Source organism: Dunckerocampus dactyliophorus, chromosome 16, assembly GCF_027744805.1.
Source record: "Dunckerocampus dactyliophorus isolate RoL2022-P2 chromosome 16, RoL_Ddac_1.1, whole genome shotgun sequence".
Lineage (NCBI taxonomy): Eukaryota > Metazoa > Chordata > Actinopteri > Syngnathiformes > Syngnathidae > Dunckerocampus > Dunckerocampus dactyliophorus.
Window position 1 is genome coordinate 9,567,702 of NC_072834.1, and position 26,962 is coordinate 9,594,663.

Below are 26,962 nucleotides of genomic sequence, written 5' to 3' on the forward strand. Positions count from 1 at the left end.
AGATTACGTGTAATTGCTCTGTGCTTGGAGATGATCTAGTCATCAATTTGTGTTTCATGGCATCAGCATGGCACCCACTTCATATCCTTAGAAGATACAATTTTAGCTTACCTTTGCCAATGAGAATTGTACCACAGTAAGTGTTGCTGGCTACTCTGGATTAGTTCAGTTTAGTATCATGTTTTGTGTTCTCAGTTTGATTTTAGCATTTGCAAATTTGATTACATTTCGCCAAATCCTTCCACATTGTCTTACTGTAACGCAGGGGTGTCAAACTCGAGGGCCGAGACGCTGCAGGTTTTCTTTCCAGCCAGTCACTAAAGCAGGTGATTTTAATGATCAACACCTTCAGTTTGAGGGAAGGAGCTCATCAAACTGGTTGGAGAGAAAACCTGCAGCGTCTCGGCCCTCCAGGGCACGAGTTTGACACATGTGCTGTAACGTGTTCACTTATTGTGGCCGCCATGACTCAGACGCTGCAGCGGATCGTGAGCGAGCACGTCGCAGCGCGCTCGGCCCACTTCGCTTTAATGACACTAGACACGAGAGTTGAAGTAGCCCTGCTGTCTGCCACAAATGAATGGAGAAGAAAGTCCGCCATGATGGTGAGCAAGAGAGGTGGGCGGGGCTAGGGTCACAGCAGTGTGCAATGTATTCACTAGCTCTGAGCTGAGTGTAAAATAAAGCTAGACGCTGTGCGTATACGTTGATGAAATTAATGAATGTCATTTACAGAACACAACAAATTTATATGTATGTACGTATATAAATGTGTAAAAATCAATTATACAGCAGAAATTACACCAACATCTAGATGTCAATGAAAACCTGAGCAGCAGTATGAAAGAAACTTTTTCCTTTTTTATTTCACGTTTCCTTCCTTACAGTGTCACCAACGCTTAACAATCAACATACAAAATAATAATACTTATATGGATAATTAACTGCAAGTATTTACACAATGCAACATTTATTTCAGTAATGTCATAATACATTTGATAGACTATAAACTAAATCATCATCACTGACTTGTCGTGAATTCAACTAATCACCCAGAGAAACAAATTAGCTTTAAGCTATATTGTGTAGGAGTCCCACACAATATACACTTTGTGTCTTTTCCACTTTCCTGTTTTATTTTTATGACACATACCTGTCTTTGTTTTTGGGGAACTTAGAAAAAATACTTCTGGTTCGTCTATTAGAGCAATTCATAGCTGAGCAGTGTGCCGAAGACATGTTTACAATGCATTGTTACTGGATTCTGCTCACCATCATGGCAGCCGCAGGGCAGGGCGTACTACGGAAGTGAAACCGGATTGAAAGTCCTGTTGAGGTCTAGTGTCCTTACGTCACTTGGCTGTCACTCAGTAGCAGACAGCCATGGCTGCCCTTAGCAAGCTAACGTACAACTGCTACGAAATCGGCCACACCTGGAGCCCGTCGTGTATGCAGTCTACCGCGGACATAACCCGTGGGGCGCTGGAGGTCTCCTTCAAAATATACGCGCCTCTTTACGTGGTGGGTTACGTTTTGACGTTTTGACCTAGAAGCTAATGCTAATTCTAGACTCGTTAGCCTAGCTAAACTAGTTGTGGGAATTGTTCTAAACTCTGGGTTCACGCCTGGCTTCTTTGAAGGTGCTCAATAAATGTGATCAAACTTAGCTTCTTTCCTTAAGTAGTGTGCTAAACTACATGCTTAGACAGGTTACGTTAATTAGAAGCAACAGTTGCACTTTGCCTTACAAATCCAGTTTATGATGGTCCACAGTGTCGTTTACAAATCCACGTGGAAATTGTCTGTATTCCAGAATTAACCATGATCACAGTCAAGGGTTGTATGCGTAGAAAAACACTAAATATTTCTCAACTGTGGTGCAGTCAATGGCTTTGTACTGACAGTCATCTCTATCACCCACAGATAGCTGCTATTCTTAGGAGAAGGAAGAGGGATTACTACTTAAAAAGGCTTCTCCCTGAGATCTTACAGTCTACCTCTTTCCTCACTGCCAATGCAGCCCTCTACATATTTTTCTTCTGCATTCTCCGGTCAGTTTCATCCTGCAGTGTGTGCTCCCTTATCACCTGCCTATTGCACATTTTTCTTGTCACTCTTCCTCTGTCAAAAGCCTCACTACATATGGGTTTAAGGTAAAGAAATCTATTAAACCGGTGTGACACAATGAGGCCGCGTGTGAATATCCAATAGATTTGTTGTAGTCCTGGAAGTTTAGCCCATATTCCCCTCTATTTACAACCACAACTTGTTGAAACTTCACAGCAGATTTAATAAAATGAACAAACACGCTGAAGAGACTTTCCTGACGACAACAAACAAACAACAATTGCAGGTGACATATGACAAAGTAGGTATTGTGCCCAAATGGCAACAAAAGAAAATCACTGATGGCTTTCCTGCCTGTGAATATTCTCATTCACCCAGGTCATTGTATTCTCAGGGCTTTCAGTTGATTGCAAATGGACTGTTTGGGTTGTCTTAGAAGACATTTCGGCTCTCATCTGAGCAGGCTTCATCAGTTCATGCTCAAAGACTAGGTGGGGCAGCTCTATAGTCTGAGAGCTTTGTGCAAGATACAATGTATTTATCCTCTAAAGAAGGAAACAGGTCCAGACAAGAATGGTTGGCTCTTCAGTGGTGTTGAATAATGATCGTTAGGATACAATGGAGTGGGCCCTCTGCCTGCTAATGGTGGTCGTTGGGGTGGTATCAACTTCTTCGGCATTCCATTCCGATGTAATGATGGTCACGGACCTACCTGAAACAAGGTGGCTGTGCCTTGTTTATTTGTTATGTTATTTGCTGACGAAGCCTGCGCGGATGAGAGGCAAACGTCTTCAAGACAACCTGAACAGTCCAGCTGCGATCGATTGAATGCCTTGAGAGTGATGGCTTTCATGCAGATATGGGGGCTACGAGCATAAGTGAGAAACAGCCATGCTATAACGTGCAGTTAAAATGTATGGATATGTATTTCCATTGAAGGAAACTACTGGGAGGGTTTTATTCATGGTCTATTGGGTTTGGCTCAGCACTGCCCGCCTCCTATATCGCCATCCTCCTGGAACGTAAGAGCAGGTGAGATTTCTGCTTGTTTTCTTTCTACTGTTACCTCAGTATCACGCCCTCCTTTGCAAGTGGCACTTAAAATGCGGTGTGACTCTCTTGGCTATGTCCTAATTGCGTGTGTCTTGATATATGTACAGGAGAGGACTTCTCACAATATACATGACAAACCTTGTAAGTGCTGCTGCTGTTCATGAAACAATACACAACTGTAGAGAGTACCAGGCTTTTATATGTACAAATGCTTGTGAATGTGTAACTGCCCCACAGTATCCACTTGTGCGTGATTTCATTCTGTAGTGCCACTAAATATGGTGGTGGTGTATGTGTGGTCTCTTGGCAGGCCACTGAGACCCTGTTCCGCATGGCAGTGACACGAGGCATAATCAAACCTATCAAACATGGGGAGGTAAGAGAATTTGTTGCCTGAGCGTGTTTTCCGACATTCTTCCACCTGCTTTCTCCCCTTTTGTTCCCTTTAGGTGCTCCTGTTCTGTATAACGGCATCGCTCTACATGTTCCTCTTCAGGTCAGCTCGTCTCAGTGATTGTAGGAAACATCTTCAGATAGCTCAAGATGGTTATTGAGGTGAAATGTTGTCTCATCCTGCAGGAGTAAAGACGGTCTTAAAGGCTTTGCGTTCTCTGCATTAAAGTAAGTTGCTCTGCTTCTAGCTTGATGCATGCTGCTCACTGCAATGTCGTACAGACTCTACCATATATACGCCATGCTTTTTCTCCTGCTGTAGGTTCATCATCGGCAAGGAAGAGATCCCATCTCACTCTATTACAGCTGAGCCTGTTGGCACAAGGCCTCGAGAGGGGCAAGCCACTACAGAGTCAGGCGCTTCACATGGATCAGCTGCGCGGCATGAGTCAGGGAGGAGCAGATCTGTGTTGGCCTACACTAAGGAACTGCTGGAGTCAATGTGAGGGAACATGAACACAATTACACTCACTGGCATGTGCAAAAAGCCCATTTTCTTGACCATTTTCCCCACTATGTGCAGTAATTACAAATGATCCATTTACAATGCAATACATGAGACAATGTCCGATGGGATACATCGTAGCATTTGTATTTAATTTATGCATTTATTTATATTTTTCTGCAATAATGCAGATGCAAAAGAGGTCCAAGACACAGATGTTGTAAACATCATCAGGACAACTGCATTTCCTACTGCATTAAAGTAAGTCACTAGACTCACTTTTTCCTGACATGACTACATATTACTTTACATTAGCATTCTGTCAATGACATTGCTCATGTATTTTTGCTCAGGGTTTTGTGAGGATGTTCAGCATTGGCTACTTGATTCAGTGTTGCCTTAAAGTGCCCTCAGCGTTCCGGCAAGTCTTCTCGAAACCCTCGAGACTCCCTGCCCTCTTCTACAACAAAGACAACTTCCAGCTGGGGGCCTTTTTGGGCTCTTTTGTCAGCATCTACAAGGTATTTTTCTTAATTAGATTTTTGCTGTGGAACATTCCCTGGTAAGATTTGTCTCTTTTGTTTTCACACAGGGAACAAGCTGCTTGCTTCGCTGGTTGCGGGATATTGACGATGAGCTACACGCTCTGGTTGCTGGTAAATCGACAGCGAGCACACGATCACATTACAAAAACTCTGTCCTGATATTATCAAAAATCATGTTTCTCCTCTTCTTTACAAGGATCCCTCGCCGGCATATCCATGTTCTTCTACAAAAGCACGTCTATATCCATGTATCTCTTCTCTAAGTTGGTGGAGGTAAAGGAAGTCTTTGAATCCGAATTTTTTTGGCAACATTTACTGGTACATACTCTTAGCTTATTCCAAAACGTTCCACATGTTTTTGTGCTCAATTGGTACACTACAGTTAAAGGTCCCCTTGTTGTGTTGCTGTGCTTTTGAGCACGAGTGGTACCCTCTCCTCTCTCCTCAGACCTTATACTTCAAGGGCATCGAAGCAGGCCACTTCCCCTACTTTCCACACGCGGACACAGTCCTCTACTCCATCTCCACCGCCATCTGTTTTCAAGCTGTGAGTCAAAAACACAAGTGTATCCAATATGTCATATGCGAGGATATAATGTACTCATTATTTCAACAGGCTGTGATGGAGGTCCAGAATCTTCGGCCTACCTACTGGAAGTTTCTTCTGCGTCTCACTAAGGGCAGGTCAGACTGATTTCTCCCTCCGCCACGCACAGCACAAAGCGCAAGTGCAGCGCGGAGGTTATGTTTTCGCCGGCGTTTATCTGTCTGTTTGTCTGTGTTCAAAATACCTTGAAAAGTTCTGATTGGATTTGGATGACATTTTCAGGATTCATTCATTTCATTGTTATCATTCTTTAACTCATTCAAACCCTTTGTGCATTTTACATTTCAGCACAATTTCACAAAAATTGCATATTTCAGCATTAGTTCTACATTCTACTTATTCCGTTTTCCAATTCTTTCTACATTTCAACACATTTCTACCTTCATTCAACAAATTTTGACATTCATGCTCCATTTAAACATTTGAACACGTTTCAGTTCGGCTTCAGCTCATTTTTAAAAATATTCGTACGCTCATTCTACATTTCAACAGCATTTCAGTACAGCTTCAGCTCATCTTCCAAAGTATTCCTACAATCATTCTACATTTCATTATTCAACCATTTCTACAGCATTTCAGTTCAGCTTCAGCATTTCAATTCAGGCAATGACAAGTCTAAATTACGTTCTGTAGTTATGAATCCAATTGCTAATGGTATGTTTTCATGGTCAAGGAATCTAAATATGTAGATAAAATAAATGTATGACTAATATATATGGTGTAAATCACAATATGGGGGGAACTATGGCGCTTGGCGGAGGTCTGCGCTCTCCGAGTGCTTTTCTAGTTTTTTCACTGATTTATTGCTTCACGCTGAGAAGTGCATACTGAACATACAAGGTTGCTCAAGCTCCTGTACAGTTATGTTCTTACAAATGTAACCCTGTCTTTTGTGCCCTTCAGGTTTGCTCTCATGAACCGGCAGCTGCTGGATGTTTTCGGCACCCAGGCCTCCAGGGACTTTCAGGGTTTTGTGCCCACACTGGACCCGCGCTACGTCACAGTACCTAGCCAAATGACACTTCCACAAGGGGGTGACATCCAGCTCTTATGATGTGGGATGAAATGATGATCTTTAGTTCAGAGATGTTTTATTAGGAGGTTATCTAAACAGAGAGGTGTAAGGCCTATGACGGCCTTCTGCTACTCTATGAGTAACAGAAAATATGCAGTGACTTTCATGCATTTGTCAATTCTATCTACGTAGCCTTTTGTTCGTTTTTGCAAGGTACAGATGATATCACCAGATGACTTTACCTACCTTGTAGCATTCCAACACATCTTTCTTTCTCAGGTTCCCAATAGAACTACGCTTGGTTATTTTAGATGTGTGTTTTGACTGTGAAACTAATATTTGTGGTATGGTTACAATAATGTTATAGATCCTCAACTATCCACATGTCGACAACATGTTGACGGTGTAAAACAGGTTCAGGTTTGCTGTTTTAACCAGCTGATTCCATTCATTGGTTCATTTTCAAATGCATTGTTTCAGTTTTAATGGGCACAATTTGACAGCAAATTGTTTTAACATCTGAACTGTGCGCCACAGAATATAGAATACACCTTAATGTCAAGGCATTGTTGAATGAATAGATATAATAATCATAGTAATACTGATTCCCAAAACATTAAAATCAACTTTTTTTTTTAACAATTTTCTGTTAACAGTAAGACCAAACACACACTTCAACAGTGCTCACAGCACAGTGAAACGTTTGTCTCACATGTTTACCGTCTGTGCAAAGGGTGTTATTCAATTTGGAAACCATGCTTGTTGAAAGGCACTTTACAGTCAATGTTGCAGGCAGTGCAAGGTTTTTTACAGCAACACATTTACAGCTTAGGTTGTTTTTTTTCCTCAGTTAACAGCTTTTGCCAAAAATCATAAATTTTAACATATCATTTACATTTTATCTTCAGTGGACCAAAATTGGTCATGCATGATCAGATTTTATTTCTGAGCATTTTGCATCCAGCACTGCAAACACAAAGCTTTAGACACACAAGACCTTAGAGAATTCACTTTCGACAGAAATGCTTTCAATATATATGTATTAACCAAATCTATGTTCCATATTATTACACTAATGTGATTTCTTGAAATTGTTTTTGATTTATGTTGGAAGTATTAAAATATTTTTGACTAATATAGAATAGCCTTGTTTGATTTATTGTAGAGCTCATGTTTTTATGTGCGTCATTTGGCGTTACTTTGTTTTCTTCAGGTTTATTTTTTGATGATGCAATACGAAGTCAAAAACCCATTTTTTATCTTACAGAAATGCAATACTGCATGTACTCCTGAGGGGCAGTAATGACTTCATGGTGCTTCGCATGAAACGAAAGTGAATAGTCACTGTACAGAAGAAGAATGTGTTTCAAAGCAAAGGACGGTTAACTACAGTACACGAATACGTAATGCTGTATATTAATGCCGCTTGTGGCATGAATCAGTGATTTGTAAATGTAGCCACATAAACCAATTAGCTTCAAATAACCCTAACAACTTCAAGATCAGCATGAATCCAAATAGTCTTGACAGGCTTATTTTTTTATTCTGAAAATATTTGAAAGGTAATTTCCTGTTCCTGGTCGCATGTATGTTGATCATCGTATGGCTCTCTTAACGTCACGTCACGGTAACAAAAATTAACACATTTTAGTACCAATGGGAGGCAAAAATAAACAGCGAACGAAAGGAAACGTTCGGGTAAGTACCAATGATTACCATCCACGGCGTTTACATTTGCCACATTTGACTAGGGCAGCTAATGCTACATTTTGCCATAGTGTGTTCCGGTTTGAGTAATTGTCACTTGTTTACGTGTGCCGCAGTTTGGATTCGGTTCGGTCGACATTTCACTGCTACTGTTTCCATTACAGCCCACTAAAACCTTACGTTTCCCTGTCCAAATTGTAGCCGTCCAGTAGCGGCAGGGCTGCTGAAGTATTGACCCGGGAAGGTGGCGCCATCCCAGGTTTTGTTGGCTTCGACACCACGCTCACGTCGGAGTTGAGCTATGTCCCTGCTTTGCATGGCGCCGAGGAGATTGACAACCTGGTCGATGCAGACTTCAGACTAGTGCTTAGGAAACTGTCCAAGAGGGATGTTGTCACCAGACTTAAAGTAAGTTTATGCATTAATTTGACTGACCAGTGAGTTTTGTACCACACAAACAGAAACAATGCCAACACACATTCCACAAAGAAATGTGTACATGCTATTGATTTTGGCTTTGACTTTTTCAGGCTGTACAGGATTTTGGATCCATGTGTCAAGAGAGGGATGCTGAGGATGTTAAAGGGGTCCTTCCGTATTGGCCTAGGATTTACTGCAAGATTTCAGTGGTGAGCTGCTCGTCCGGAATTTTAGATAAACACCACAAACTTCAACCCTGATAGTTTAATTGCAGAAATCCCAGGTTTTCAACCCACTGACCAGCACGCCTCTTAATACACGGGGGAGTGAGGGTCACTTCATGTACTATCGCACAGCTACACTAGCTGCCAAAAATCATAAGTAAGGAATAGAGTAAGGACGTGATTGGCCAGATTTTGTGACGTAACTCAAATATTCCACAACAAAATGCTGTCTTCTGGGTTGAGTGCTTAGTTATTTTTATATTCTGCTATTTTTACTAGCTCAGATTTCACAAAAAGTTTCTAAAATGTACTTTTCAGGAGCACCATTAACATTAGTACTCGGCCACACACAGAGGGGAGAGAGAGAGAGGAGCAGAAAGTATTTTTTAGAATGTTTTTAAAGGGAAAAAAATACTGCCTTATATTTACGGTACCTCTATGACAGTGGCAATCAAAACTGATCATTACTATCTTTGTTAAGGCATCTTTTATAATGCAAATCAATCATCGTAATACATTTTAGGACCACGATCGTCGCATCAGGGAGGCCACACAGCTTGCCTTAGAGCAGCTTGTGCTGAAAGTGCGTCGCAGCTTGGCTCCCTTTCTGAAGAGCCTGATGGGCCACTGGATTCTTTCCCAGTGTGACACGTACACGCCCGCAGCCTCTGCCGCACGCCGAGCCTTCCAGGCTGCCTTCTCAACCGCCAAACAGCCAGAGGCCCTCAGCTTTTGCAGAGATGAGATCCTTAATGTGAGTGAGAAGGTGGTGAAGTCCATTTTTTTTCTAAAATCCAAACATAACACTGTCATGTTTATCTTACCATTCTGCAGGTACTTCAAGATGTTTTATTAAAAGATACTGCAGACACACTCAGCGATCCTCAGTAAGTCAACAGCGATGCCACTGATGTTGCTGCTCTGTCATTTTGTTTACATTATGATCACAGTACATCTTTTTATTTGTTTATTTTTTTCCCCCAGAAGTGTGACTGAGGAGGAGCGAGAAGCCAAATACATGCGCATGCTGACCAGTTCTCTGCTGGGGGTGAAAAGACTGCTCTCTCTGCTGCCCCAGAATGACATGATGGCCATGGAGCAGAGACTCGCTCTTCTTATGAGCCCCGCAAAGTTCTGGAAGTACAGCAGACACAAGGCACCGCAGGTACTGGTTGTATTGATTAGGACCCATTATTGTGTTAAAGTGTGGTTGGGTGTTTATGTCTATGGACAAGCGCTAAAATGACATGTCAGGGGCTCAGAGACACATAAATACAAAGCACCGATATGAAAATACCAGCTTTGTGCCAATTATACTGAGCAGCAACTGGGAAAAAGCTCCGATAAATCAGTGTGTAATGATTGACATGAACGCTGATGAAAGGCGGCGTGTAGGTTGAGCGGGTTAGGGGTGCTGCATGATTGACATGTAGAAGGCTCAATGATTGTATGAAAAGTGACTGAAAAGCCAGCTTATGACGGTACAGCCAGACTATGCAGCAATTAAACAGAAATGCATGCCACAATGAAGCAGAAAATACGTGCAAACTCGGGTAGTATATTACCCAAACATTTTAAACATTTTAAAAATTGGATATGTATGAGGGGAAAACAGGATGTCTGGTCACCTGAGGTTTGCACTAGTTACCAATGGTTTGCCAGTGAATGTTGTCAGACCAACAAAGTTCAGTTCAAAACTTGGGAACGATTAACATTTTTTGCAAGAGTATGGTTTCCCCTAGGATTTTTTGAAGCTGTGGTGGTGGGTGGGGAGGCGGACTGTCGCGGCTGTGGCATGCTACTGCTGTGTCGCTGTGGGAGCAATAAAAAAAAAAAAAAAAAAATTACATTTACTGTTGGTAATAATGTCAACATTAGACGACCTGAGTGCAAGAATAAACGTGCCTCTCATCTTTTTAAATCAGAACCTTCACGTCGTCAGCGAGTATAGTAAAATGCTTGCTTACATTAAAGCGCTAAAACACAACACGGTGTAAACACGGATCATCCCGCCTGAGTCGCACACACACAGCACTAGCATGCTAAACTAAGCTAACCCCACTAGCTTCCATTCACACTCTGTAAGAGAGGAGTTTCCAAGTTTTTTCACCACCGTTTTGACATGTTTAGTTTGGGAGGGGGTGGGTTAGTGTTTGTGATGAGATTCCGCCACGATTGAGTGACCTGCCGGCGAAATACTTCCCCACATGTACGTTTCTTCTCCTTACGGTGACATCATTTCAGTCACAATTCCACAATTCCGTCAGCAATTCTGTTAACGTGGAAATCATAAGGCCCGAAGAGTGTTGCTGCTGTGTGTGAGCTTGCTTGCAGCCCTGCCTCACATCAGACAAAGAAACTGAGTGACTGACAGGAGGGTCCACTCACTCCGTTCATTCCACTTTGGTGGAACCAACGCACTCTGGTGTTCAGACAGGTGCACAGAGTGAAACCTCTTATCATCCAGCCTGTTTGGTAGAGAGAGGAGGAAAACAAACACGCATGCCCATGTCAATTTATCGAGGCAGGTAAAATGATCAACTTAGTTTTTATTTATCGTGCGATTAATTGATTTGATTATCATTCCTACCATGGTGGCTTTAGTAATCTGTAAAACTAGTGGGCCAGCCAGCACAACTCTGTTTTTTAGTGCTATCATCAGCGCTAGTATTGATGCTTTGTTCAGTGTTTGTAAACCTAATTTGTGTTCTAATGGTACAGTACACTTCACAACTCTATGGGGAGCTCTGAAATGAAAAAAAAAACTTTTTTCACTTGGTCCTTATGGATGAGCAAAATGAGCAAAAAAGCTTTAATAAATTGGTTTGAGACTGATAATATTTGCTTCTTCACAGGTCAGAGGGGCGTTCTTTGAGATGCTGTGCGCTGTGTGTGAGTTAACACCAGAGCTCGCCCAGGCAGAAGCGGCACGTCTCTGCCCGGCTGTCCTCCTCAGCATAGACGACACAGATCCTTTGGTGCTGCCCGCCGTATGGGAGGCAGTTCTTCATGTTGTGTCCCGCTTACCTGTAAGCATGTTTCTCATGAACTCTTTTAGCTGGCCTGCACATGTTTGTAAGACTGCCTTTATGTCTCTCCTTCTTTAGGAATGTTGGACACATGTGAATGCTAAGAAAGGCTTTTTGCCAAAACTGTGGGCTCTGTTAAAAGAAGGGGGCAAAGGCATGGCGAAAGCCCTCCACCCTAATTTGATGCCATTCCTCAGTAAACTGCCACAACAGGTCACCAATCCAGCCTTGGACTTCTACACCACCTTTTTTACCTCACTCATACTTGGGTAATTCTCGCAGGATTTTTTTTTTTCCTTTCAAGTCTTTATTGCCATTTTAACAGCAGATGAAATAGTTTTCAGTTGATTGTAACATTTTCTTGCATTTACAATAAAAAAACAAATACAATTTCATGAAAGAAAGTGCTAAAAAGGTAACAGTGAAACAAGTGCACAAAGACCCAAGTTGCCATGTTGCTTGACTGTGTAGTTTCTAGTGACAAAGCTGAAAGTACAATGCAGAGATGGGTATATAATATATTAGTCAATTTATTGTGTGTGTGTGCGTGTGTGTGTGTAGTATTTCCAGTGAGCGCGCCGCCAGTAGCCCCTCAGAGAGCGCCGTCATTGTGACTTCCATCGTAGAGTGCCTGAGATTCTGCATCATTCGCCATGCAGCAGAGGATGAGGAGAGTCATCAGCGCAAAATATGCTCGATGCTTATTTCACAGCAGGTGCAAGTCAAATTGTTGCATATATCTTATTGACCCACATATCAATAATAATAAAGTAACTTGTAGGATATATTTCCCAGCTGTTTGACAGTGTGTTTCACGGCTTCATCTCTTCAGGTCACTGGTGTGTGCGAGTGACAGAAAGAAAAGCTTTGACTCCCTTGAGGAGAAGTTATTTGGCACCACTTTTTTAAAGTGTTCTGTTTGGGGTCAATTCGGTGCCTTGCCCTGCCAAATCAAATCCAAAAAAAAATATTTTTTTGTCAAATCAAATCAAATACAATTTTTTTTTTTTTCCCTTAGCTTTTGCCGCTTCTCGAAATGGCTCTTGAGAACCCTACACTACAGAATGGTCCCCTTTTCCTCCTGGTTACTGAAATGCTCGTTTCCTGGGAGAAGAGGGCTGGCCCTGAATCCAAAGACAGCAAGGATGTCTTTCATGGACTTGTGGCAGACTTCTGGGAGGAGCTTGGCCTTGTGTTCATTCGCCATGCAGACAATGGGGAGGCGAATCCACAAGCTTTAGAGGGGATTTCAGCCTTACTGCAGGTCAGTTTGGTTAATTTTTGGCAGTGTAGCCAAGCTCTGAGCAAATACTTTCATTTCTCCAGGTGATGCGCTACCCGGGGAGAGTAAACAGAAGGCACGCACAGAAGAAAAAGTCTGTCAAGATTTGTTTATCCGAGTCTGGAGACGAAGACGGTGACGGTGTGGAGGTGAAGCAGACAGAGCTTGTGGCTGCTACTGCGTGCAGCTCCCCGCAGACCTGCCATTTTGAGAAAGTAGTGCGCCAGCTGGTGCAGCTGTGCCTGGTGCATGTGAACGAGAGATGCTCGGAAAGACATCTTGTATTCCTCTCGCTTCTACTGCAGTCTTTTCACACCAGCAATATCTTCACTGTAAGTGGGTCACAGTGTGTCATCAGTTTAATGGCCAATACATTCGCCAAGGTAACTTTGATTCAACTTAATTTCTCTCAGACACTGGTCGAACTGGACGACAAGGGCGAGGGCACTGTGAGCAATCCGGCCGTGCGTTTCCTGCTGGAGCGAGTGGTGCCGTGGCTGGCCGACAAGGAACGGATGGAAACGGAGCACCTGGTGGAGATGGTCTTCAGCTCGCTGACTTGCTGTAGCCAACAGGAGACCACCCGCATCCTCAACCACATCACCACGGTAACATAACATTAGTCCCACACTGCCACTCACCATTTTTCAATCTTATTTCTGTTTTGTTGTTCTGTGTAAACGGAATGGGGGTGTCTGCCCAACAATTTTCTGGCTACGGTGGCAATATCAGAGCTATAACAGAGTTGGGGTGGCCTGTTTTGTGTTAAGTTACTGTATTTCACAACGCTGGTAGTTGAAGTCTAACCTCACGTATTTCGCCTTGCACGAGCTGTTGGGTTTTGACTAAGGAAATTTCCACGTAAACTTTAAAGGCACTATTTTTTTTTTTTTTGACACGTCATTAACGTGCGCACCTCCTTTTTGACCCTCGGCCCACACCGTAGTTTGAGGAAACACAGCGGTGGATGTCGAGCCACAGGCGCGATCAAATATTGAGCAGAAATTGACAAAAAAAGGGTATTTTGATGGCTTTTGCAGCAAGACCAATGTTTTTTGTATCTACTGTTGCTATGTGTTGAGTTGAGTGACAAGATGCAGCACTGCAGTATTTAATTTTTGTCCCTTCTACAGTAATACCTTGACATAGTAGTGTCCCAACTAATAAGTGTTTTTTTTACATGCGAGCCGTCTCTCGGCTGACTTTTTGCTGTGAACTGCGAGCTAATATTTGGGTTATGAGCTGCATAGCCGAAGCTGCATAGCAGAGGACAGCTATTTGGGGGCTTGTGTCAATGTGACCATGACTGAAGACGAGAACGGATGTCACAGTATTGCACAGTGACAACGGATATAAATAGCATTAGCAAATGACCCCTCCAAAATGTGCAGGTTTGTCACACAGCACGTTGCCACAGATGTCACAAGTGCTGAGGGAGCATGCAACAGGTGTGCTGACTGCAGGAATGTTCACCAGAGATCTGGTCCGTCATGGTGGCCTCTCTGTTGTAACATGTTCTCCAATGTGTGTGTATGTGTGTTACAGATGGGACTGCACTGCGGAATCACTCTCCAAATCATCCAGCGCGTATGTCTCGTTTTGCCCATATTAACATTGTCTGTTGCCGCATCATGTGAGAGCATCTCCACTATCCACCCTGTCAGGCGTGCGTCGACCATGACACCCTTGCCAGTTGTAGAGACTGGCTCAAAGGTTCAGTCCTGGGTGAGCATCTCCTGGGATTAACTCAGGAGATCTGCAAGGTCAGACCCAGCCGCTCAGGCTCTGCTTCTCCCACCAACCGCCCTAGCTGGACCCTCATCAGCCTAGTTCTCTCTCAGCACCACAACAACGGTAATGAAGTCCCTGTTTTGCAAGGACTTTATTCAAGTATGTTGTCACAGTGGATTTGTTTTACACACATTTAGAACCTCTGATTGGGGAGGTGTACATGGAGAAGATCTTGGAGAAGCTGCATGCCACGCTGTCAGAGACCAAAAGCCTATCGGACGCAGGCAACATGGAGCCGCTTGTCTCCTTCATCTGTGACGTGGCCTCCACCTTCTTCTCGTCTGTACAAGATTGCCTACTACTACCATCTGCCGAGGACCTCCTGCTCACCGTCTTCCAGCTCATTTCCCAAGACCAAACGCACACTTACCTATCAGGTATGTTTGAACACATCCTACTTGACCTGAGATCTTTGCTTGAGAGCCGGCGTGCATTGATATTTCTCTGATAGATTCGCTCTTGGATAAAATGGGGAAGGTGTGCGTTGCTGGGATTAAGTCGTTGGTGCAAAACTCTGAGTATGAGGTGAAGGAAGGTGGCTTTCTGCACAGTGCCGCCCTTTGGGTGAAAAGCAGACTACTTACTGTGTCTCTGGATGTCAAAAGGTAACACACCATCCCACTCTGATGTTGTTGTAGACACAAAATCACAGATTTTTAAACTAATGTCACATGCAAATTTAATTCTTATTTTTCTTATGATACATTTATTTTGGATCCTAGGAAAATAATTGCAACTATATCCCACATAAGAACAACAAATTCAATGCCTTAATAATGAATGTTTTTAAATTAAATTGTATTACTTTTTAAACCTCTACATGGATCAGATCTGGATAAAACTTCCAGCGTTTGACCCTGCACACACTTTGCAAAATGCATTCAGATCAGATACGATTTGAACAAGCTATGATAATAGTTGATGATAACACATTTAAAATCAGTGTATCAATATTTGACAATAATATGATAATGTCATGGACTAAATAAGAAATTAGTAATAAATGCTGTTAAAAACAAAAGTAACATAAATAATGACATCTAATACACATTGTTAAATGTAAATTGAAATGTTCAGTAAATATTAAAGAAATTGAAAGGAAGAGCCAATATAAAATGCAATATATGGATCTTAGATACATATTTTTGTTGTAAAAAAATGGTTGATAACTAGACAGGAACAAACAACTTCACAACCTCCTGGTTTGTCACTTAACAGGATCTTACCAAAACCTTTTTTTTTTTTGTACTAAGTTGCTGTCTCTTTATATCATATTTAGTTTGCAGTATGTAGTTATGGCTGTACAAAGCGTAGTGGAGACCATCACCTCTGTCTGCGATCAAGATTCCACCGTCCTCACCCAATTCTTTACACACTTGATGCCCAGTGTTACTGGATGGACCAAACTCAGACAGGCCTTGCCTTCCTACGTAAGACAACCAGTGCTTTAAATCTTACTTAGGCTGTGCAATAGTTACGCCATTTAACTTGTCTGGATATTCACATGTTGTACTTCAATCCGTCTGCAGTGGGTCAAGACCCCATTGCTGACGAGCCGTTATAGGGGAGTTTGCGACACGCCCTCTGTGGACATGTGGAAATTGAAAATGTCAGATATATTGCCAGGCCACTTGTGTGCATGTGCGCTGCTAGGAAAGGTGGCACGCACCACCACCCTTTCTTACTCAAAGAACAATAAATGCCAGCCGCATTTGCCTCATCTCATACACACAGGTACATATACAATGCACAATTCACTTTTTTTCTGTTTATGTATATGTTTTCATGTGGGTGTTCTGATTTCTCAGTTGCAGAGTTGCTATATGCGCTGCAGTGGTGTAAGGAAGTGGAGTACACCCCGGCCATTGTGTCCACCTATCACAGCCTGCTCACTGAGTGGGGGCTGTCGGAAGGTTTGCAGGGCTTGTTTGCAACCGGAGACCTGTTGGAGACACTCTATTCAAGGTCAGTGGTTTGTCACAAGCATTAAATACACTTAAAGCAACCATTAGTCAAATTAAGTAGCTTGAAAATGTCTTGTGCTGAGGACAATAGTATCTCTTTCATCTGCCATGGCAACACTGGATCAGCTACTTTTGCCATTGTTATTTTTTGGACCAGCCTGGACACCACTTGTGTTAGTGCAAGCATTGGCTACTGTTTACATACACACATACTACTGTAGTAAATCTCATTTAGATGAATATAAGGAATTGCTGTGTTGACACGAATATAAGACGGCCTGGAATATAAGACAACCCCTCTTTTGAGAGACTTTTTACAGTGGGTTTCTGTGTCATGGCTGCATCTCTCTGTGTTACTGGTGTGTGAGTGTTGGGAAGAAAAGCCGTGAATGACTTGGTGAGAAGTTTTGTGGCACCTGTTGGTTGGCATGACATGTCTCGACCCCTAATATAAGATGACCTGTCGTTTTCCAATTTTACACACATGGTACACATATTTGGGTCAATACGGTAACGTCACTATTTCTTACAGCTGAATAAACAAGCTACTAGGCCTATAGCATGTAATAATATGTGATGCTTTTAACTCCATACTGCAGATGTGTTGAGCTGGGCGGTCTGTGGTCTTTGACACTAGAAAACTACATCCATCCCAATAACTTGGCATATACTCTAAGTGCCAGCCTGAGCAAGCTGTACAGCCCTGTTGATAGGTGAGTGGCAATTTATCTGAATGCATTAGTTCCTTTTTAAAAAGCATGGCGGCTTGAGTCGAGGTTTAAATTGAGTGTGTTTGGTCAGTTTATTGCCAGTGACGCAGAGCAAACTCAGCACGCTCCAGGTGCTCTGTCCCACCTTGAGCCAGGAAGACCGAGAAACTCTGGTCACCCTGGCCACTGCGGGAATCATCAACTGGGAAGAGGATGATGGCAAGAATGCATACAACCTACATTCATTTCCATGCAGATGTATTTATTAATAGAGAAACAAGCCAGTAAAATAAATAATGTTGTATCCCAGATGTGTACGGGTGTGTGGCGGTGCTTCTGTGTTGTCTCCAAGCTGACACACAAGTGGAAGAGGAGGTAGTGCAGGCTGTTCTGGCCACCATGATGGAGTGGAGGAACCGTAAGGAAGACTGGTTCCTCTTCGGCAGGTAAGCCCGTGACAATACCGCCTAATAAAGTGTGTAGTGTATCTAAGACACTTACTCCTCTTTGTGTCTCAGTGACCTGTCTAAAGCAACTACACAACAGTTAAACCTGACATTGGAGCTGATGCGCTTCCTGTCCTGGCTGGTGAAACACTGGCCGACAGTTCTCAACAGTAGCCAGTGGGATTTCCTACTCTGTGCTATGTTGGCGTGGTTGGAGGTGAGCTAACATTGCCACTCTGCTGTCTCCTCCGCTGTACGTTTATCTCCTTGCTTGTTTCCAATCTCAAGACTGTCAGCGAGAATGTGAGCAGCCTGTGGAATCCATGGGTGCAGTTGTTTGCGTGCGAAAGCGCCTCCCTGGTCGTGAAACTGAGCCAGTTCTTTGCATCGTCTCCGCCTGATGTCCTGGAGAAGCTGCCAGCGGAACTGGAGGGGGAATGGAGAGACTTCTTTTTGGACGGAATCTACAACCTGCTGCTACCCATGCCTGTCAAGATCACGGGTGGGTTTTAGGCTGAAGCATTTTAACACAAATATTTAAACAATAAAAAAAAATCTAATAATTAAATGAGATGAATAAAAGTCCAGAGTGTTATGGACTGAATGCTTTATATGTATATATGTTAGGGTTGTCAATCATTAAAATATTTTATTGTGAGTAATTGCATTTTGTCCATATTTAATACATTTTGTAAGTTTTTAATACTGCTGCTGTCATGAGACTGGATACTATGTTTGCTTTATGCAAGTTTTTGTTCATTAAACGTTCTGTTTTTTTAAACAGAGCAACACACAATGGATCTCAATGTATAAAAAAACAAACACAATGTACATCAAGTAGACATTGGTACCGTAAACTATCACTTAAATATCATTCTCTTCAAGCAAATAATCTCACAAAATATAATTGTGGCCAACATTATAAATAAAGATTTGCAAAAATACCCACCAAGTGAAATGAAAACAGGGTGTTAGAAAAATAAATGACTTACAAAAAAAAAAAAAAGACACACACAGACAGACACTCAAGCGCCTCAAAATACGCCTAACAACGCCATTTATTATCACGCTTAACATTAGCATTGGCTATTATTGAAATTTACATACAACAAACTTATTCAATTATTTGAAAAATTGACAAACTCATATGAATGAACCAAGAAAATAAGTATATAAATAATAGTTTTCTCCTTCTTATGACTTAAGTACTATTGAATATCATAACAACCAGTCCAGGGTGCACCCTAGTGTGGACAAGCGGTATAGAAAATGTATGGATGGATGAATATAATAATACCACATAATGAACCAGATCTAACGGTCCTCGTTTAATACCTTCAAGCCTTTTCTATCTTATGTCTGCATGCAGAGGCCTTCAAAGAGCCAGATGACCCCATCTTTCCTCTGGCTGTGCTGCAGTCACTCGGTGTGGTGCTGAGCCATGTGCCGCCGCAGCAGCTGAACCAAAACAACCTGCCGGCAAAATTCATAGCGGACCAGAAGACGAACCTCCCGCAGCCTCTTCAGACGCTCCTCAACACTTTCTGTCCTCTGCTGCTGTTCAAGGCCAGGCCTCTACAAGTCACCGTCTATCACTTATTGGCAAAGTAAGGCTTCCTGGTGACCTCAGTGTAAGCATGTTGTCCTGCAGAAAATGGATTTCAACACATGATGATTCTCCTGTCTTCTCAATTCAGGGTCATGCCTCAGCTGCCTGAATGTGACGGGGAAGGAGACGGCAACAAGTCAGAAGACGAGGGAGATGAGACAAGCCTGTAAGTCAAAAGTTGTCACTTAAAGTTTGCAGTCTAGACAGAAGTGCTGAGATTTTAGTTTTGTTGTTGTCCTTTAGTTCTCCTCCGGCTGCTCTGATGGCCGTGTTGTCAACCTGCGAGGAGTTGTGCGACAGCATCCTGGCAGGACTTCAAGTAGGAGAGTTTGCCCTGGTCTCACCTCATAGTGTGGAGTTCTCTTGCATCCTGGGCTACCTGCTAGCCTGGAAGCTGCTTCTTACCTTTTTCAAGTCCTCGCCCTCACATGTGAGTCATGTCAGTGATCATTTTGTGTCGTAAATGAGCTTTTATTTACTGTTGACTCTTCCGATTCACCTCCAGCTGCGCGCCCATTACGCCCAGTATCTCAAGAAAACCTGCTCCCTCAACAAGCTCCTTCTCCACCTTTTCAAACTGATGCCTGAGAACCCCATCTACCTGGGCCAAGGACCAGAACCTCGAGACTCCAAAACCTTCTTCACAGAGAGTCTCACTCTGGCGGTTGACAGTAAGAACAGACTACCAAAATAAACGGCATCAGAAAATCAGAAACACTAACCCATCATTGTGACCCATCAGAAAGGGATAACATTGAATGGGAGCTCCCCCACCTGGCGTGCAGCGTGTACTACAGCACAGTCCAGGACCTGCCCGCCATGGTGCGACTGTGGTGGAATAGTCAGGAAAAGCGCGTGAGCGGCGCTGTGGAGAAGTTCACCACCAAACACGTGAGCCCAGTTCTCTCGGCGGCGGAGATCTCATCTGTCCACGGCAGCATGCAAATGTTTGACAGCATGACGGTAAGTTTTGTTTTCTTCACGTGTTCAATTATTTTTTGTGGTTTCCATTTTTGAGCTGTGGAAAGTGATGCGTCAAAAGATGCTATCTTAGTTCCCTGTTGAGTTTTCAGTTTAATGAGAGATGGGGATCAATTACATTTTCAACCAAAAAGCATATTTTTGGGTCATTATTTAGTCATATATGGGCATATTCACAAAATAATTACATATCCAACAACTTTTGATTAATTCCATTCATTTGAGATGTGACTCGATGTGTTGTGTTGATTTTTTTTTTTTTTTATTTTATTTTATTTTTTTTTTTATACTAACAATGTCATGATGTTGGTTGGTCTGGAATCCTTTCTGAGTTTGGCCCTTAGATTGTAAGTTTTACATTTTGCAATGGTATTGCTGGTTATGTGAGGGGGGAATGAAAGCGTCTTCTTTCCTAATCTCGTGTTTTGTTCATGCTGCATTCGTGCTTGACGTGCTGAATGAGCCCAGTTTAATAATTTCATGGATTGTATTCATCCGGAGTTTTATACTTTCCACTTTACTTTGTTCTTGTATGGATGTTTGTGCCACATTGAAATTTGCAGCTTTCGTTGCCAGCATTATTTACCGTAAATTCCAGTGTATAAGCCGCAAAAAAAGATTTGTACATATATAAGCCACACCGGGCTATAAGCCGCACATGTCCACATCATAAAATGGAATATTTTGGCACGCACAAGTCCGTGGCGAACAGGCAGCTCTTGCAGCTATGAAAACTCATGATGAGTTTGTCAACGCATTGGAAATTGCAGGAGGTCATTACTCAGTACAACAGTGTGACTCATGGTGGTCTTTTTTTTTTTTTTTTACAAAGAATGCGAAACTCATCACACAGCAACTTAATACTCAAAACATATACCTAATAAATATACAAACAAGTACCAATAAGAGTTTATGGGGGAAAAAAAACTTTTAAAGTTTTTCCATAATGCATTGTGTCTGAGCAAAGCCTTTCACTGGAGGACAAGCAGCATAGAAAATTAATGGATTGCGCTGCAATGCTACTTCTGTCCACCAGAGGAGCCAGAGGGAGGCTGACATCATTGCAACGCCCAGGCACGCACCAGCGAATGCTTGGCTCAGACGCCATGCATTATGGGAAAACTTTAAAATTGTTTTTTTGTTTTATTTTAAACTCGCATTGGTTCTGGTTTGTATATTTCTTAGGTATACCTTTTGAGTGTTAACTTGCTGTTTGATGAGCTTAGCATTCTTTGTAAGATGACACTGTGAGTCAGACTGTTATATTGATTATAATGACCTCCTGCGATTTCCGGCGGGTTGACAAGCACGTCGTAAGTGCGCTGATAGCTTGTGATTGGCTCATCAAAGAGCTACCGTTTCCTCACTGACTTGCGAGCGGCACAGTATTTAAACAATTTGCAGTATTTCTGAAGTAAAGGAGATGTCACGAGATGAGAATTTAGCCATAAATTAGCCGCGCCGCTGTATAAGCCACAAGGTTCAAAGTTTAAGAAAAAGGTAGCGGCTTTTACACCGGAAATTATGGTAATTGGATTCTTACTTGTGAATTTATTAAGACTAACCTGTCTTAGTTGACAGTTGGAGAACATGTTGTTTTAGTTGCCTATAGGTGTCAATTGCAGGCAGTTGAGCCATAACAGGAGAATAATGGTGGATTACATGTTTTCCACCCCAGGTAACAATCTCCATACTCGTCTCCCTCTAGGTAAAAGCTCGCTCTGCTGCCAGGGAGGTGATCGCCACCTATTCTGTGGATGATATTTTTATCGAGCTGGTGATTCAGCTGCCACAAAACTACCCTCTGGGCTCCATCGTGGTGGAGAGTGGTAGGCGGGTGGGCGTCTCTGTGCAGCAGTGGAGGAACTGGATGCTGCAGCTCAGCACCTACCTCACGCATCAGGTAAAAACACACACCGAGGGGGTAAATACCTCTTTCACATCAAAGGTTTCTCAAGGGCCATTTTTGAACACATGTTCAATTTGATGTGTTCAGAATGGCAGCATAATGGAGGGCCTGGCACTGTGGAAGAACAATGTGGACAAGCGTTTTGAGGGAATAGAGGACTGTATGATCTGCTTCTCGGTTATCCACGGCTCCAACTACTCGCTGCCCAAGAAGGCTTGTCGCACTTGCAAGAAGAAATTCCACTCTGCATGCTTGGTAAGTTGTCTTTTTATGCTGTGGTTGGCTGCAACGCAACTGCATTGGAATTGAATGTGTCAGCACTTAAAAATTCCTCACAGGTATTCAAACATTACAGCTTTATACTGTATAACGCTACAACACTGTGGGTTTTAAATGAGAGGTTGGTTTTGAATACACAAAACATATACTCCATGTTATGTTTTAATAATATTGTTGTCTCCGTCTTTATCCTCTCTCCAGTACAAATGGTTCACATCCAGCAACAAGTCCACTTGTCCACTGTGCAGGGAGACCTTCTTCTAATGGACAGCCTCTATCTATTCTGATTATTACTAGCTGATCATCATGGTGGGAGTTCACTCTTGACACCCCTTTTTGACCAAAAATTAGGTTTGTATGGTAATGCAAAATTGTTTATCTCTTTGCTCATCTCTCTGTGAGTCGTCACACACAAAAAGTGTATATATTGATGTGAAAAAGTGTTTGCCCCCTTCCGGATTTCTTATTTTTTTTGCATGTTTGTCACACTTAACCGTTTCAGATTATCAAACATATATTAGTCAGTGACAACACAACTGAACATAAAATGCAGTTTTTAAATGAAATTGTTATTTTTAGTAAGGGAGAAAAAAAATCCAAACCTACATGGCCCTGTGTGAAAAAGTGATTGCCACCTAAACCTAATAACTGGTTGGGCCACCCTTAGCAGCAACAACTGCAATCAGGCGTTTGCCATAACTTGCAATGAGTCTCTTACAGCGCTGTGGAGGAATTTTGGCCCACTCATCTTTGCAGAATTGTTGTAATTCAGCCACACTGGAGGAGTTTTCCAGCCTTTTTAAGGTCATGCCACGGGATCTTAATAGGATTCAGGTCAGGACTTTGACTAGGCCACTCCAAAATCTTCATTTTGTTCTTCCTCAGCCATTCAGAGGTGGACTTGCAGGTTAGTTTTGGATCATTGTCCTGCTGCAGAACCCAAGTTGGTTTGAGCTTGAAGTCATGAACAGATGGCCGGGTATTCTCCTTCAGGATTTGTTGGTAAACAGCAGAATTCATGGTTCCATTTATCACAGCAAGTCTTCCAGGTCTTGAAGCAGCAAAACAGCCCCAGACCATCACACTACCACCACTAGATTTTACTGTTGGTATGATGTTCTTTTTCTGAAATGCGCCATTACTTTTATGCCAGATGTAATGTTAAAATTTTGTCTCGTCAGACCACAGAGTATTTTCCCAAAGGTCTCAGGGATCATGAAGATGTTTTCTGGCAAAATTGAAATGAGCCTTATTGTTCTTTTTGTTCAGTAGTGTTTTTCGTCTTTGAACTCTGCCATGCAGGCCGTGTTAGCCCAGTGTCTTTATGTTGTTGTGGGGTCTTTTGTGACCTCTTGGATGAGTCTTCACTGAGCTCTTGGACTAATTTTGGTTGGCCGGCCTCTCCTGGGAAGGTTTACCACTGTCCCATGTTTTCATCATCATCATGTTTTCATCAAGCAATCACTTTTTAACACAGGGCAGAGTAGGTTTTGACTTTTTTCTCCCTTAAGAACAAGTTCCATTTAAAAACTGCATTTTGTGTTCAGTTGTGTTTTCATTGACTAATATTTAAATTTGTTTGATCTAAAACAAAAGTAAAAGTGTCACAAACATGCAAAAAAAAAAAAGAAATCGGGAAGGGCGCAAACACTTGTATGTGTGAACTCAATCATTTTACACACTGAAAGAAGAGTTTACAGTGTAGTATCCAATCAAGGTTATATATAGATAATTTTCCTAATATTTAGGAGTGTAAACACATGAATGCGACACAAACAGGTCTAAGACTTCATCTTTGTAGATGATTTTAATTTGAAATCGCAAATATCCAGCCTGAATGATTCTTCCTATGACGTCTGATTGCAGCTGAACATCATGCTGGGATAAGAGAGAATAAAATGCAGTTGGATGGATATTTAATTGGGTCATTTGTTTGTGGTGTAATTATTCCAAATTCATAACGATCGGCTCTTTAAAGAGATGTGAAAATTGTTATTTTTGGTGTCTTATGAAACACTCCCCAGTAACATTAGCACAGTGGTTCACAGCACGTCAGAAATATTTGACTTTGTATTTGTATAAATTATTAAATCATTAAATTGTTTGACATTTGTATTTGTATGACTTAATGGAAAATTATATTTAAAAACCAAAAAAAATAGTGTAGTGTTCCTGCGTACCACTAGATGGAGTCTGCATACCACCAGTGGTACTACAGTTTGACAATCACAGCATTAGCAGGTACTAATTAATATGTAAGACATCGTTATAAGTTACAAAAATAACAGAATATGCATCAATCCATCCATTTTCCTCCGCTTATCTGGGTCGCAAGGGCAGCAGTCTCAGTAGGGAAGCCCAGACTTCCAGGTCCCCAGTCACCTCCTCCAGCTCCGCCAGGATGACACCAAGGCGTTCCCAGGCCAGCTGTTAGACATAATCCCTCCAGTGTGTCCTAGGTCTGCCCCGGGGCCTTCTCCTGGCTGGGCATGCCCGGAACACCTTAACAGGGAGGCGTCCGGGAGGCATCCGGACTAGATTCCCGAGCCACCTCAACTGGCTCCTCTCTATGTGAAGGAGCAGCGGCTCTACTCCGAGTTCCTCACCCTGTCTCTTAGGGTGAGTCCAGCTACCATACGGAGGAAACTCAATTCAGACGCTTTTATCTGTGATCTCGTTCTTTCGGTCACAACCCAAAGCTCATGACCATAAGTGAGGGTGGGAACATAGATCGATCGGTAAATTGAGAGCTTTGCCTTCTGGCTCAACCACGACTGTCCGGTGCAGCGACCGCATTACTGCAGACGCTCTGCCGTTCCGCCCATCGACCTCACGCTCCAACTTTCCCCTCACTGGTGAACAAGACCCGTAGATACTTGATCTCCTCCACCAGGGGCCGGACCTCATTCCACCCTTTTCCGACTGAGAACCATTGCCTGGGATTTGGAGGTGCCGAGTCTTATCCCAGAAGCTTCACACTCAGATGCAAACCGTACCAGTAAACGCTGAAGGTCACAGCCCGATGAGGCCATCAGGACCACATCGTCTGCAAATAGCAGAGACGAGATCCTAAGGCCACCGAACTGGACTCCCTCGACACCTTGGCTGCGCCTAGAAATTCTGTCCATGAAAATTATTAACGGAATCTGTGACAAAGTGCAGCCTTGGCGGAGGCCAACGTTCACCGAAAACAGGCTTGAATTACTGCTGGCAATGCGAAACAGGCTCCTGCTCCGGTTGTACAAGGACCGAATGGCACGTAGTAGAACGCCACAAATCCTGCACTCCCGGAGCACCCCTTACAGGACACCGCGAGGGACACGGTCGAATGCCTTTTCCAAGTCCACGAAGCAAATGTAGACCGGTTGGGCAAACTCCCATGTACGCTTTCAAGGGTGTAGAGCTGGTCCAGTGTTCCGCGACCAGGACGAAAACCACATTGCACCTCCTGTAGCCGAGGTTCGACTAACGGTCGTAATCTTCTCTCCAGCAGCCTGGAATAGATTTTCCCAGGGAGGAGATCCCGTGTGGCTTGTTTTGCCTGGGCCCGGCTGGGCACCATGGGTGAGGGCCCGACCACCAGGCGCTCGCCTGTGAGTCCCTCCCCAGGCCTGGCTCCAGGGTGAGGCCCTGGTATCCCACGTCTGAGCGAGGTGCAGTCCCTCTTGTGTTTATTCATAAGGTCTTCAGAATCACTCTTGGTCTGGCCCATCACCTAGGACCTGTTTGCCTTGGGACGCCCTACCAGGGCATATAGCCCCAGACAATCACGTTTTCCAGTGATCATGACCATTCTCCATTGATTGGCTGGGAGAGATCACATGGTTCAACCGCCTTATAGCATTAATGCAGAGAGTGTTGAATTATTCATCTCTCTATTGGATGCTTTTGCTTGCATCACCACAAATCCTATGCTATTAATTATGACACATCCAGCATGATCAATAACTTTGTCGCACTCATTTTGTACCAGTATCGATTGTGTGTGTGTGTGTGTGAGACCACCCACCTTTTGTGGGGACATTTTGGCAAGAAAAGTGCTAGTATGAGCTCCTTTCACTCAATTAGACTGTGTGTGTACATTTGTAATTCATTATGACGGTCCAAATTTTATCAATACAAACACCCAGCACCCATCATCATCCGCCCTTGACCTTTTTAATAGCCATTGATCTGTTTGCCTGCCATAAATATTTATACTCTCTCTCTCGCTCTCGCTCTCGCTCTCTCTACACACTCATACACAATACACACACCCTCCAGAGAGACAAGCTCAAATCTTACTGCTCATTATCTGCTTGATTAAGCAGCACAGCAAATGTTTATGAACTACATACAGTACAGTGGAAGACTGTGCAGTCGTCTCCTGTGGTGATCTGAGTCAAGTTTTCACCACCAGATGGCAGTATAAGCACAGTGCTGTGAG

The 26,962-nt window shown here is 42.9% G+C and overlaps 2 protein-coding genes across 4 annotated transcripts; both read left to right on the forward strand.

Annotated features, from left to right (window-relative positions):
- Positions 1 to 1,360: 1,360 nt before the first annotated feature.
- tmem135 (transmembrane protein 135) lies at positions 1,361 to 7,311 on the forward strand. 3 transcript variants are annotated; one of them, XM_054754986.1, is made up of 15 exons: positions 1,361 to 1,521; positions 1,924 to 2,051; positions 3,007 to 3,099; positions 3,228 to 3,261; positions 3,431 to 3,496; positions 3,570 to 3,616; positions 3,700 to 3,741; positions 3,836 to 4,015; positions 4,210 to 4,279; positions 4,372 to 4,539; positions 4,611 to 4,674; positions 4,760 to 4,836; positions 5,012 to 5,110; positions 5,180 to 5,247; positions 6,074 to 7,311. In XM_054754986.1, the coding sequence occupies exons 1-15, from the start codon at positions 1,384 to 1,386 to the stop codon at positions 6,222 to 6,224; spliced, it is 1,425 nt and encodes a 474-aa protein (XP_054610961.1). In that variant the 5' UTR covers positions 1,361 to 1,383; the 3' UTR covers positions 6,225 to 7,311. The 3 variants fall into 3 exon arrangements, with proteins under 3 accessions (XP_054610961.1, XP_054610962.1, XP_054610963.1); XM_054754987.1 differs by having other exon boundaries at positions 1,492 to 1,521; positions 1,924 to 2,368; XM_054754988.1 differs by lacking the exon at positions 1,361 to 1,521 and adding an exon at positions 2,284 to 2,368 and having other exon boundaries at positions 1,947 to 2,051.
- A 350-nt stretch (positions 7,312 to 7,661) lies between these two features.
- ltn1 (listerin E3 ubiquitin protein ligase 1) lies at positions 7,662 to 24,648 on the forward strand. The gene is made up of 32 exons (XM_054755872.1): positions 7,662 to 7,883; positions 8,094 to 8,300; positions 8,423 to 8,521; positions 9,060 to 9,290; positions 9,371 to 9,423; positions 9,521 to 9,701; positions 11,392 to 11,565; positions 11,644 to 11,834; positions 12,127 to 12,280; positions 12,584 to 12,829; positions 12,892 to 13,179; positions 13,261 to 13,455; positions 14,393 to 14,434; positions 14,512 to 14,701; positions 14,776 to 15,015; positions 15,090 to 15,243; positions 15,918 to 16,068; positions 16,168 to 16,372; positions 16,447 to 16,603; positions 17,202 to 17,315; positions 17,404 to 17,531; positions 17,623 to 17,758; positions 17,831 to 17,975; positions 18,047 to 18,260; positions 19,128 to 19,365; positions 19,456 to 19,533; positions 19,611 to 19,797; positions 19,873 to 20,038; positions 20,110 to 20,330; positions 22,057 to 22,251; positions 22,345 to 22,512; positions 22,738 to 24,648. The coding sequence occupies exons 1-32, from the start codon at positions 7,842 to 7,844 to the stop codon at positions 22,798 to 22,800; spliced, it is 5,253 nt and encodes a 1,750-aa protein (XP_054611847.1). The 5' UTR covers positions 7,662 to 7,841; the 3' UTR covers positions 22,801 to 24,648.
- Positions 24,649 to 26,962: the final 2,314 nt, after the last annotated feature.

Coding starts and splice junctions, on each gene's coding strand:
- ltn1 (XM_054755872.1), top strand. CDS start 7,842: ATGGGAGGCAAAAATAAACAGCGAACGAAAGGAAACGTTCGG. Junction 12,281..12,583: donor CGATGCTTATTTCACAGCAG/GTGCAAGTCAAA, acceptor TTTTTCCCTTAG/CTTTTGCCGCTTCTCGAAAT. Junction 15,244..15,917: donor GTGTCTCTGGATGTCAAAAG/GTAACACACCAT, acceptor TATCATATTTAG/TTTGCAGTATGTAGTTATGG.
- tmem135 (XM_054754986.1), top strand. CDS start 1,384: ATGGCTGCCCTTAGCAAGCTAACGTACAACTGCTACGAAATCGGCCAC. Junction 3,742..3,835: donor TTTGCGTTCTCTGCATTAAA/GTAAGTTGCTCT, acceptor CTCCTGCTGTAG/GTTCATCATCGGCAAGGAAG. Junction 4,280..4,371: donor GCATTTCCTACTGCATTAAA/GTAAGTCACTAG, acceptor ATTTTTGCTCAG/GGTTTTGTGAGGATGTTCAG.